Raw genomic sequence first — 13296 nt, 5'->3', positions numbered from 1 at the left:
GGAAACCTAGAGGCTCACTTTTCCAAGAAGCCACTATTGACTCCAGTGGTCTGATAAAAAGATGTATACACCATTGGCTGATCGAGTGATTGTTGTGCCTTCTACGAAGTCTGCTTATTTTAGCAGCTTTAAACTCTTCCGTACAAGGCAAATTAATAAATGTGCAAAGCAGGATTATGTTCCCTTGTTCAGAGGGAAAAAGTTGACTTTAGTAGAAGATTTTTGTCATATCTTGCACTAAAAGCTTACCGAGTAAGTGTTTAGGTAAACGGTCCCATAGAGTTGAAATTTACGGTTAAATGCTTACCGGGTAAGTGTTTAGGTAAACGGCCGTTTACAAAATGTTTACTCGGGTAAGCGCTTATCAAGTCACATTCCCATACCGAATGAATATAACAAGGACCAAGAATTTTACCTGGTAAGAGCGAAGACACGAACTGAGAGTCTTACCCTATAAGTAATGGCGATGACTTTTATCGTAAGTTAGTACTTACCTGATAAATGTAAACCTGCTTGATTTAGATCGGGAAAGTAGTGTGGTTTTATAAAACCATGTGCTATGGCTTGAATCCGTAGTCCATCCTATTTCTGAAAGGGACAATTGACAATTGAATCCGATTTTTCCTATTATTTTCTTGTCACATACGATATCTTTTTGATAGGCTAAATCTTACCCGATAAGTAAGAGATAAAGTTGAATTTTACCGTTAAACGCTTACCGGTTAAGTCTTTAGGTAAACGACCCCTAACAAGAAAATTGATCTCCTCCTGCGTCATATCTCAGATCATCATGTCTCCCATAACATCGCCATTGAATTCACATATACAGAAATTACAACTACCAGAAGCATAAAGTTTAGTAAACGTTTTCCAATCATCATATACAAACTTCAACCAGAACAGCCCTTTCCTCCTCTTCTTCTTCATCTTTCTTTGATTCCTTCTCAGTTTCAGACTTCTTCCCTCCGATATTTTTTCTCTCTCCGATCTTCAATCCTTGTAGTCCATCAACACACGATTTCTCCCTTTCATCCGGCACCTCCGGTTCCACCACCTTGTCTGGAATACCCTCCCTTCCACCAGTCACCACCTCGTCTCCGGTCATCTCCGGTAACTCACCGCCTTTCTTTGGAGCACAAGCGCCTGGAGGATCCTCCTCGGTTGTGATTCCAACGAGTTTATCAACTGGTGATCCAATGGTGGGCCATGGATCATTAATGCAATCTCCTTCTGATTCGTCGTCTGAGGCATGGAAGATACGTGAGCGGACGGCGGTTGCAGCCTTGAGGAATGCTTCTTGTATGGAATCCGGGGGAAGTGCACAGTCCTCAAGGCCTGCGTCTTCTAGACGCGGTGGCTGGATTTTATCCAACAAACTACCAATTTTCGGTTTTCCGATGGCTTCCATTTGCAAATTCTTGAAAGTTGAGACCCTAGCACACAACACAACGAGGAGCAATAAGTTGAGACCCTAGCACACGACACAAGGATGAGCAATAAGTTGAAACCCTAGCACCATCTCAGTCATTTCTTTTCAAACCAATACAGATTTTGTGGTTGGAGTATCCCTGCAGTGTTATAAACAACAGTCCACTTTTCACTTTTGAATTGTTGAATTGTTGAATATTGTATTTGATGCACCAGTTAGGGGCTGTTTTGTTTGTTTTGCGTCAAGTCCCGTGTGGATAAAGTTGTCTGTGTAGACTAATCTATCTTTATTGATTGGCAAGGTTTTTGTTTGGAATGGCTTTTTGTAGACAGAAGGGGGCAGCTTTGGAAAAAACTTGGCTTTCTGCATAAAGCTCCATACTAAAAGGTCACTGAATAAGACATTTTCATATCGTTAAGCTACTACTGAACAATCATATATAGCTAACTGAATATGCAGTGAGTCACATTAAGCTGCTAACAAACAAGCCCTTGGTGTTATAAGCCAAGATGGACTATCTACATTCTAGACGATCAGTGGATTGTATTTTGTGCAAATTTGGAGGAACTGAAAGAGTCCCAATCAAAATAAGTTTGAAGGAAAGTTCCAATTCTTGTGTCATCACCTCTGTCATCATTCATCTATATAACTTAAGAAGACACAATACAAAATGGTTTGCTGGTAACTTCTGTGAAACCAAAAAGGAGATTCTTCATAGTTCAAACTAGAAATCTACCAGATCAGGCTTATTTAGGGTCAGGCCTTGGCCAGGCTTTGGCGTTGAAAAAATCTCGATCAAGCTTTTTCAGATCTTGGCCCAAGCCTTCCAATCCTGCTTCGATAAGAAAAAAGGATTTTTAGGCCCGGGCCAAGCTGGACTTTTGGGGTTGAAAACCGCTCAATCGGGATTTTCCAGCCTGATCGGGCTATAATGCCTGGCCCAGACCGGACTTTGGGTTCACTAGGTCCAGGTTTTTGGTGTTGGTCCTTGGCGTGTGGCTTTTTTGTGCATCTCTAGTCATCAGAGATCACATTGCTATAACACTAAGGGGCCGTTTACTAAACGCTTACTCGGGTAAGTCAGTAAGTGAACACCAGGTCATATTAACTTACCGGATGAAATGGTAAGGATCAAGAATCTTACCTGGTAAGGATCAAGAATCTTACCTGGTAAGAGCGAGACAAGGACCAAGAGTCTTACCCGGTAAGTGAGGGCGACTACTCTTACCATAGTAAGAGCTTACCGGGTAAATTGTTGCATAAGATACCGTCTTGGTAGACTAAAATCTTATCTGGTAAGTAAATGATAGTGTTAAGTTTACCGGTAAGAGCTTACCGGGTAAGTGTTTGGTAAATGGCCTCTAAGTAATGCATCAAATAGTCAAAGACCTTCCAGCCTAGTGGTAAAGGCTTGGGCATGACATAGTCATGAACCCGAGTTCGAGCCCTGGGAGGGGAGTGTTGACGACATTTAAGAGGGGCCATGTTTAGCCTCCAAATTTTGCCGGGGATTAGTCGGGCTTTGGCCCGGACATCCTTACAAAAAAAGTAATGCATCAAATACAACATTCAACAATTCAAAACCAAAAACTGGATCTCTGTTTATAACACTACAATAATACTCAAACCACCAAACCTGCTAAATCTGTACTATTTGAACAAAACTGAAATGGTAGTATGTATTAAATCAAATACAGTAAGCATACTCGGATTCAATCTCGGACGATAATGGTAACACTACTCGTCTACTCGTAAAAATGAAATCGGATCTGATAAATTTCAAACGGAGATCGTACCTTTGGGGCGCGGAGATCGAGTATGGCCACGGCGTGAGGGAGAAAAACCTTCTACGGAATAAATGACAACCAGATGACTACAAAATAAACGGCAAACCATAGGTTCAAAAGCAAGCACATAACATACATCAGAAACATTTCATCATAGCTTCAAAATGGGTAAATCGAAAACCTAACGATCGCAATCACATCAATGAAACAAAACATTATCTACACCTAAAATCAAAATCATGATCAAAACATGAACGAGATCCTAAAAATCCGAAATCGCAACCGATATCAATGCTTCAATCCTTTTGCTATCAAAACCTAAAATCGAAATCAAACAAAACTCTAAAAAAACTGAAATTAAAAGCATAAACATATAAACATCTTACTTGAAAATACGAAGATGTTGAAGAATCGGAGGTTGTTCGTGAGCAAATCGTTGAAGAGTTGAAGGATCGGAGAAATGGCGATGTGTATCACTCGAAAAGAAGCATCGGATGCTGTGGAGAAGAAGGGCAAATATGGAAAAAGTGGTGCTTATTTATTTTTATATTTTCTTTTCAATAATAAGTCCTAATAACACGTCATGACCCAAGATGGCCTTTAGATGACACGTGTTTAAATAAAAATAGCGAATGGAAAGAATAGTAATCGAATTTCAATAATAATTCGATAATCAAGGATGCTTAAGATTGTTTATAAAAATAATTTATTGATTTTTTTCGATATGACATTGGTATTAAGTGTTTTGATAAACAGTTTATACCAGTGTTAAACTGGTAATAAGGAGTTTCTGAATAAGTTAAACAATTCTAACTTATAATAAGTTGATAAAGATTTTTGTAAAAAAACATAAGTCGTAACAAATAAGCAATTCCAAACACCCTTTAAGTCGCTTACGTGTTCTTAGAATCATTTCATCGTTTTGGGAGATTTTTAAAGTTTTTTTGTTGATTTCAAGAAAATCTTTTAGGATCTGTTTCTTTTGCAGGATTGTTTTAGAGAGATTTGGATTTTATGAAGGGATGTTTGAATTGTATTGAATTTGAAATCATTGGTGTGTTTGGCTTGCAGGATTTAGAATGAAATTAGATTTCATTATTTATAAATAATTTATAAGAAAATTATAAATAAATATAAAAGTAATTGCATACAATCCTAAGAAATCCCACTAAATCTGGAGCACTCTCTAAGGATTTCAAAATCTTATGTACGAAAATTTCAATTAAATCATAGGATTTCAAATCAGGACAATCCAATAAACCAAACATGAGATTGAAATAGATTTGAAATGCAAATACCCCCAAATCCATTTCATTCCTTCAAACTAAACGGAACCTTAAGGGTTGTTTGACGGTTGGTAAATGATTTGATGCACAATAATTAAGTGGTCATAATTATTAAGAGATTATCATGATATAGTGCAGAAAGAAATATAATTGTTTACAACAAAATTAAGGCGTTGAATGGTTAAGGGAGACCCATGATACAAAATCATTTAGAAAGTTTTATAACCATTAAGAGACAAACTTTTTTTTGTCAAACAAGATTCACCTCTTAACAATTCAGAGGTTGTCTTAATAGAATTAAGAGATAAACAAACTACCCCTTAGAGATTCTAGTCTCAGTAGTTAAATGAGGTAAAGAAAATGCCTCCCCATATTGATGTCTTTAAATGAAGATTCCATGGGAACGAGTTAAGTGATCATAACCCAATTCCAACCTAATACATACAGTTTGAACATTTTACAACTTGATCAGGTTTCATATGACTTTGGATTGAATCAGGCTGGGTTATTTCGAGATTTAGTCGACTGAGTTAGTCGAATTTTTGTGCGCTACTACCTTTATGGACGTTTTTTTAAACAAAATACTAAATTTAAATTAGTTCGTATTGAGATCAGTTATTTTAGTTGTTCTATATTTTGTTTCAACAAGTCTTCTATATTATTACATGAAATAGAGAAAACATTACAAAACTCAAAGTTCAATTTTTTTTTTCTTTCTAAAACTTGATGTGAAAACAGAGAAATTATATTATTTATTCGTTTCACCAAAAGATTGAATTATTTCAACTTTATATACATTTTTTTAAATGTATTAAGAGAATATTTTAATAATTTAATTAATGTAGAAATATCTAAAATTGAAAAATAATACTTAAATTAAACGTATTTTTTCCTTTCAAAAACTTTTAACTTTTATTTTATTAGAGTATGCTTGATATCTAAACAGGAAGAAGACAAAAAAAAAATGACATTACAGAACAAGGCATAAGTAAGGATAGTGATTTTGCCCCAACCTGGGGAACCCGCCCCGAACGGGTCTTGGGACTGGGGATCCACAATAGTCTCAAACCGGGGTATGAGGCTATTACTCAAACCGGGGTCGGGGATCCCTGGTAAACTCAAAATAACGGATATTGTTCATGAGGTTTGACCAGGGATGAAATGTTAATTCTCGTACCCGCCGGGGACCAGAGATTACAAAACCCGCGCCCATCCCCGCCTCGTTGTCATGCATAGACATAACAAAATAGCTATTCAACATTTTGTAAGACAAAGCTAAACATGACAGAACAAATAAAATAATCAATTTATCTAAAAAAATGAGATAAATTTAATTGAAAGGTAAAATAATAAATGTACTCAAAGTTTAGAGATGTTTGTATTAAGGGGCTGTTTGACAGTTGCTGAATGGTTTGATGCAAAATGATTAAGTGGTCAGAACAATTAGATATAGTGTAAAATGAAATATAGTTGTTTGATAATTGTTTACAATAAAATTATGGCGCTTAATGGTTAAGGAATGCCCAAAATACAAAATTATTCAGAGAGTTTTAGAACAATTAAAAAACAGATTTTTTTTTATCAAACACAATTTAACTCTTAACAATCCAGATACTATCTTTTAATAAAACTATTAAAAGATAAACAAACCACCCTAAATTTCATTTGAGCATGAAAATCTCAAATTTCATTTGTAATTTAATGGGGGCGGGCCATAAACAAAACCCAAACTAGTTAAAGATTGGGCCAAATACCCAAACAGGGCCCAAAAGAAGAAAAGATGTTTCTAGAAGGTCATTTCTGGAGACATCTAGCTCCTAAAGGATACTTGGAAAAACTCAACATAAACCCCTTTCTTCTTCTTACGACTTTACCAAAGTAATTGGAAGCAGAGCACGTACACGATTTCCTCCTCCCCAAGGTACGATCCTTATCTATGGTTTTATCAGATCCAGTTTCATTTTTACGACTATTCTTACCATTTTCTTGTTTTATATAGATTTTAAATCCAACTATTATGCTTACTGTTCTTTACTTACTTGTGCTTCGATTGGATTTCGTATGTGCTACCATTTCAGTTTTTGTTCGAATCCTACAGATTTAGCAGGTTTTTGAGTGTTGTAAACAGAGATCCATTTTTAGGTTTTGAATTGCTGAATGTTGTTGTTGTCGTTGTCGTTGATGCATTACTTAGGGCTATAGTGGTAGTAGGGCCAATGCATTATTTAGATGATTGCTTAACCAGAGATTCACAAAAACGCCTGAGCCCAAGCCACTGCTCAGCCTGGTCCAAAGCCGGACCGAAACTTGATTAGTCCGTCTAGGTTTATAACACTAAGGGGCCGTTTACCAAAGCAAGCGCCTACCGGTAAAATTTAACACTGTCATTTATGCACTCGGTAAGATTTTAGTCGACCAAATTGATATCGTATGCAACAATTTACCTTGTAAGCGCTTACCATGGTAAGAGTTTCGCCCTCACTTATCAGGTAAGACTCTTAGTCCTTGTCTTGCTCTTACCGGGTAAGATTCATGGTAAACGCTTACCATGGTAAGAGTTTGTTGCCTCACTTGTCGGGCAAGACTCTTGGTCCTTTGTCTTCCTCTTACCAGGTAAGATTCTTGGTAAGCGTTTGGTAAACGGCCCACTAATGCATTAAATTCAATATTCAACAATTTAAAAGTGAAAAGTGTATCTTTGTTTATAACACTGCAAGAATACTCGACCACAAGACCTGCTAAATCTCTATGATTTGAAGAGAAAAAACTGAAATAGTATTTATTAAAGGGATGATCGCAAAAGTGGCGGATGTTGGATGGGCCATTACACAAAGTAGCCCAATTGATCAGATTTGTTACAAAAGGGCCTCAAGTTCGCGAACCATTTCAAGAATCATAATGCAATTCGCAAAAGGGCCTATGTTTTTCAAATTTTTACCCAAGATTAAACACTGTTTTGGTGGTTGGTATAGATTTTGCAAAATCTCTTCATACTTCGCGAAGAATTGTTCCAAAACAGCAAGGCATTATAGGTCGATTAGAGCCTTTCCATGTTAACTTAGTTAGATTTTAATGTTTACTAAATCAAACACTTATCTGTATGCGTTACGGGTGACGTGGTTTTGCCTCAAATTGGCATGTGACTTGTACTTATTTTATGTCGTTTCAGGTTGATTCCTGCTGAATAGGGTAACCTAATTGAGTAAACAATTTACACAACTCAGCAAAGATGAGCGTGGTGGGATTTGATCTGGGGAACGAGAGTTGTGTTGTGGCAGTTGCYAGGCAAAGGGGAATTGAYGTTGTTCTYAAYGATGAGTCRAAGCGYGARACTCCTGCTCTYGTGTGTTTTGGTGAAAAACAGCGTTTTCTTGGAACAGCTGGTGCCGCAACCAGTATGATGAACCCGAAAAACACCATCTCTCAAATTAAGCGGTTGATAGGCCGTCGTTTCTCTGATCCTGAGTTGCAACAGGATCTCAAAGTGTTGCCATTTTCCGTGACTGAAGGACCTGATGGTTTTCCACTGATACATGCACGATATCTAGGGGAAACAAAGTCATTTACTCCGACCCAGCTTATGGGAATGGTTTTTTCAAATATGAAGACGATTGCGGAGAAGAATTTGAATGCATCAGTGGTGGACTGCTGCATCGGGATACCAATTTATTTTACTGATCTTCAAAGAAGGGCTGTTATGGATGCAGCTAATATAGCGGGTTTGCATCCCCTGCGATTGATGCATGAAACGACCGCAACTGCTCTAGCTTATGGGATATACAAGACCGATTTGCCTGAGAATGAGCAGCTGAATGTAGCTTTTGTCGATATTGGGCATGCTAGCATGCAGGTTTGCATAGCAGGTTTCAAGAAAGGCCAACTGAAGATCTTGGCTCATTCTTTTGACCGTTGCCTGGGAGGGAGAGATTTTGATGAGGTTTTATTCCAGTACTTTGCTGAAAAATTCAAGGTAGAGTACAAAATTGATGTGTACCAGAATGCAAAGGCCTCTCTCAGGCTTCGTGCGGGTTGTGAAAAGCTGAAAAAGGTACTCAGTGCAAATCCCGAGGCACCTTTGAACATAGAGTGTTTGATGGATGAGAAGGATGTTAGAGGTTTTATAAAGAGAGATGAGTTTGAACAAATTAGTGCTCCTATATTGGAACGTGTAAAGAAACCTCTGGAGAAGGCCCTTTTAGAGGCTCAACTCACGGTGGATAATATTTATGCTGTAGAGGTTGTTGGTTCGGGATCTAGGGTACCTGCCATGATCAAGATTTTGACAGAATTTTTCGGGAAGGAGCCACGGCGAACGATGAATGCAAGCGAGTGTGTTTCTAAAGGCTGTGCTTTGGAATGTGCTATTCTTAGCCCTACTTTTAAAGTTAGAGACTTCCAGGTATGATTTATGCACCTTTTGTGATGTGTGGATAACCTTGGGTTTGACTTGATTTGTACTGTTTTAAAGCCTCCAATTCGGGTTACTTCTTGTTTTTGAAGGTCCAAGAGAGCTTCCCTTTTCCCATCGCTTTGACATGGAAAGGTGCTGCACAAGATTCCCAAAATGGAGGAAATGTGGACAATCAGCAGAACACAATTGTTTTCCCAAAAGGAAACCCGTTTCCCAGTGTGAAAGCTCTGACTTTCTACAGGTCTGGCACATTTACAGTAGATGTGCAATATGCGGATGTCAGTGAATTGCAAGCACCACAAAAGATCAGTACTTACACGGTAAAAGTTGCTCACATGTTAAAAAGATTCGAGTCTTTCAAATTGTTTTAAAATTATGATCGTTTCTTAAAACTTTTATGTTGACAATGATTTGCAGATTGGTCCCTTCCAATCATCAAAAGGTGACCGTGCCAAGGTCAAGGTGAAAGCTCGTTTGAATCTGCATGGAATTGTCTCTGTCGAGTCTGCACAGGTGGGTTTTGGAGTTCGGGACTAATCAGACTTTTGGGTTTGTTGGTCATTAGTGTGTGAATGACTGAATGTAATAAGATGTTTGTGATTGCTTTATGCCATTTCAGCTTATTGAAGAAGAGGAAGTTGAAGTTCCAGTTACAAAAGAACCATCAAAGGAAACAATAATGATGGATATGAATAAACCTCCACCTGATGTGCCCTCTACCAACGAGACTGATGTAAATATGCAAGATGCCCCCGGGGCTGAGAATGGTGCTCCAGAAACAGGAGATAACCCAGTTCAGATGGAGACTGATGTTAAGGTCAGTAAAACGTGGATTACACTTATGCATAAATAGCACCTTGGTTGCATAAAGTTCTCTATGTTAACATCTAAACATATTGGTGGTGCTGGTAAAAATTTATGATGATTATTGATCATCTACCAGTCAAAAGTGATTGGTTTTGAATTTGATCTTTATATTTAGGCAAAATCTAATCACTAGTCTTTTTCACTCATCTCTTTCCCTGATTTTCTAATGTATTAGAGCATCCCCAAGTCTCCAACAGCTATGCTAAAATAGAGATTTTGGAAATTTAGGGTATATTTTTGCTCCAACAGTTATGCTGTATGCTAAAATAGAGAGAGAAGAGGGTAGAAATCTCCAATTTGGAGAATCCCTAATAGGAGTCATTGAAATTTAATATTTAATTCTTTCTTGCCAATAGGAGACATTGAGACTAAATGTGTACGAGAGAAATAATATTTTATTAAATGTATTGAATATTTTAATAATATAGTCGATGATAGAATTGCTAAAATAGAGTAGCTGTTGGAGTTGGATTTAGTATTTTTTTTAGAGATGTTAACGTCTGATAAAATAGTCGATGATAGAATTGCTAAAATAGAGTAGCTGTTGGAGTTAGATTCGACTCCTTTTACATGATTGGTAGATTAGGTCTCAAGTCAAACAACTATTTTGTGGAATATTATGCTTCCAAGAATTCTTTTACTCAAATACGAATAAAAGCGGAAAAGTATTTATCTGACAAGATCACCAATTAAAAGATCCACCTTTTTATATTAAAGACTAAAAACGGAAGGACTACTTATGTTTTGGAAGAGAATTGGAATAACTGAACATGGCCTAACAACTAGCTTGTTAACCAACAACTAAGATAGCTTTTCAGCCTTCAGCTAGTCTGCGGAACATAGCCTTTGTGTTCATTGGTATTTCATATTTTTCTTTATAAGGTTCAAGTACGTCTTCAAATTAAATGCAGACAACTTGTTGTAGATGAATTCAGAGCTAAGTGTATTTAGATTTAGTTCATCCAGATTTAAGTTGATGCAGAGTTACAAATTCTTCAGACTTGAGTCTTTCAGAGAAATTGTTTCTGGATATACTATGAATCCAGACTTATTAAACAAGATAAACTCCTCCTTAAATTAAGCTTTGAGATGAACAAACATTAGTAATAAAAAAAGCTCCCTCTTGATAAAACAAGTAGATCAGATATATACAATGACGTGTAGAGTACTTCAGATGGTTGACATGGGGTCATGACTTGCTGTGGTGCCATGGAGTAACTTGAACATTCTCTGTGGATGTAGAATTTATAGCAAGTTTTTGTGTTATTATGCTGTGCAGGTGGAAGCTCCAAAGAAGAAGGTCAAAAAATCCAACATACCTGTTTCAGAGTTGGTTCATGGGGGAATGCTACCTGCAGATGTGCAGAAAGCTGTGGAAAAGGAGTTTGAAATGGCCTTGCAGGACCGCGTCATGGAAGAAACTAAGGACAAAAAGAATGCTGTTGAAGCCTATGTGTATGACATGAGGAACAAGGTAATTTAGGGGCTGTTTGGTTGGTTTTCCCTTAAGTCTTGTATGGATAGAACTGTAAATGTGGATTTAATAGTCTGTATAGATTGGGATGACTTTTTATTTGGGAGGGTTGTTTCATAGATGAAATAAGTGTTTTTTAATTGGAGGGGGAGCAGGTTTGGAATTTTTTTGGCTTTCTGCATAAAGTTCCCCGAAGAAGCTTATTGAATAATATATTATTAAGTCACTACCAAACAGTCATGTAGCCGAGTGAATAAGTTGCGAGTCCCATTAAGCTCGTTAAGCTGTTAACAAGCATGCCCTTAGTTACTTAATGATACGATAGTATTTGTACTAGGACACGATGATTCACAAGCTCTCTTGTTTTCCAGCTTCATGATAAGCTGCAAGAATTTGTTATGGATTCAGAGAGGGAAGGATTTATCGCCAAGCTTCAAGAAACTGAAGATTGGTTATATGAAGATGGGGAAGACGAAACTAAAGGCGTGTATACTGCGAAACTTGATGAGCTGAAGAAGGTTTGCATCTATGATTCGTATCTTTTGCATTTAATATTTAAAGATACACATTTGACACTAGAAAAACATTTGCAGCAAGGTGATCCCATTGAACAACGTTATAAGGAGCACTCGGAAAGAGGATCATTTGTTGATCATTTGGGTGGTCTTATTACTGCTTACATTCAGGCTGCAGCATCTGGTGATCCGAAGTATGAACACATCGACTTGAGTGAGAAACAGAAGGTGATTGTTATCTAAAATTCTTATTTTTATGCATTTTTGGTATTTTTTATCCTAACTTGGCTAGTTTCCTTCAGGTCTTGAGCGAGTGTTCAGAAGCTGAAAATTGGTTAAAAGAGAAAATGCAACTTCAGGAGTCGCTTCCCAAGCATGCTGATCCGGTTCTTTTGTCATCTGATATAAGAAAGAAAGCAGAGGCACTTGACAGGTATGTATATGTGTGTGTGTGTGTGTATCCTATCAGTAAATGGAAAACCATTGCAATCAACTTCTCTTTCTGGTTGATTGTTTCACTATATGTCCTTTGGTTTATCGGCAAGGTTCCAAATGGCGTGAGGGGCGGCGAGGCCATCCTCAAGCCTTAGGAGCCACGGTGAGGCCATGAGGTTTTTCAAGGCATGGCTTATAGTGGCAAATCTCTATATTGTATATAATAGTGTTTATATATATACACACACAAAAATATGTTTCTACTAATATTCAACGAGGTAATGATAAAAAACAATTTAAACCAAGGTATATATTAAAACTAACAAATAAGACAATAGAAGGGTAAGAAAAATCAGATATCGTGTTACAAAAACCGCGCATTAGGCCATAACGTGGCTTGAGGCGACGTGCCATGGTGGCCGTTGCGGCGAGCCTTTTAGGACAGTGGTTTTTGATGATGTTTATTTGGAGAACATTAACCTGAAAAGAGATTTCTTTTACAGGGTCTGCAGGCCAATAATGTCGAAACCAAAGCCTGCCCCACCAAAGCCAGCAACTCCCGAGACACCATCATCACCTGCACCTGGTCAGGGAGGTGAGGAGCAGCAGCAGCAGCAGCAGCAGCCGTCATCGGAGAATTCAACGAACCCAAACCCAAATGCAGAGAACAACGATACGACTTCTGATGCTATGGAAACGGAGAAGCCTGAGGGTGGTGCATGATGTGTTTTAATTTCGTTTTCCGTCTGGTGGGTGTGTTTGATTTGTATAATGGTGAATATAGGTCAATTTCGGTGGGGGGAAAAGGGGGTCACTGACCGACTGACTGGTACTCTGTGGTCCTCTGGTCTATTTTGTTAGATCCATCTTGGTTAAAAATTATTTGTCTTTTAAGGTTTAGAGGTGTAGAGATCCTTTCGACTTTTGAGGGTTTGTTAAAGAGGGTATTCTGGGATGCATTTGAAACTGAATGAATTTTGGTGGATGTTACCTTTCATGCGTCGTACTTGTCTTCTAGGATTCCTGATGTTTTTTTGCTGTGTCTTAAGGTTTGAGGTTCCTCCGACGGTGTATTTCTGGATGGTACAGGTT

At 37.8% G+C, this 13296-nt stretch overlaps 3 protein-coding genes across 3 annotated transcripts in view; 2 read left to right on the top strand and 1 right to left on the bottom strand.

Annotated features, from left to right (window-relative positions):
* Positions 1–548, top strand: part of LOC112516367 (hydroxyphenylpyruvate reductase-like) — a 2651-nt gene extending 2103 nt beyond the window's left edge. The window contains exon 3 of the mRNA XM_025123376.1: positions 523–548. Coding sequence (XP_024979144.1) covers positions 523–548 — 26 coding nt within the window. The remainder of the gene's footprint in view (positions 1–522) is intronic.
* Positions 549–776: 228 nt separating this feature from the next.
* On the bottom strand, positions 777–3714 carry LOC112516451. The gene is made up of 3 exons (XM_025123498.1): positions 3603–3714; positions 3226–3302; positions 777–1433 (listed from the first exon to the last, which is right to left on the bottom strand). Exon 3 carries the CDS (start codon positions 1406–1408, stop codon positions 878–880), a length of 531 nt encoding a protein of 176 aa, XP_024979266.1. The 5' UTR covers positions 1409–1433; positions 3226–3302; positions 3603–3714; the 3' UTR covers positions 777–877.
* A 2623-nt stretch (positions 3715–6337) lies between these two features.
* Positions 6338–13204, top strand: LOC112517144 (heat shock 70 kDa protein 15-like). The gene is made up of 10 exons (XM_025124486.1): positions 6338–6423; positions 7672–8901; positions 9003–9233; positions 9331–9426; positions 9533–9730; positions 11060–11254; positions 11626–11772; positions 11848–11997; positions 12072–12202; positions 12708–13204. Exons 2-10 carry the CDS (start codon positions 7732–7734, stop codon positions 12925–12927), a joined length of 2538 nt encoding a protein of 845 aa, XP_024980254.1. The 5' UTR covers positions 6338–6423; positions 7672–7731; the 3' UTR covers positions 12928–13204.
* The last annotated feature ends 92 nt before the right edge of the window (positions 13205–13296 follow it).

The sequence above is a fragment of the Cynara cardunculus genome, assembly GCF_001531365.2.
Source record: "Cynara cardunculus var. scolymus isolate 2C chromosome LG 8, CcrdV1, whole genome shotgun sequence".
Lineage (NCBI taxonomy): Eukaryota > Viridiplantae > Streptophyta > Magnoliopsida > Asterales > Asteraceae > Cynara > Cynara cardunculus.
Note: the sequence above shows the minus strand (reverse complement) of the source record. Positions and strands in the feature narration are given on the sequence as shown.

What these genes read in the sequence shown, in the direction of transcription:
- LOC112516451 (XM_025123498.1), bottom strand. Translation starts at nt 1,408, where the DNA reads ATGGAAGCCATCGGAAAACCGAAAATTGGTAGTTTGTTGGATAAAATC.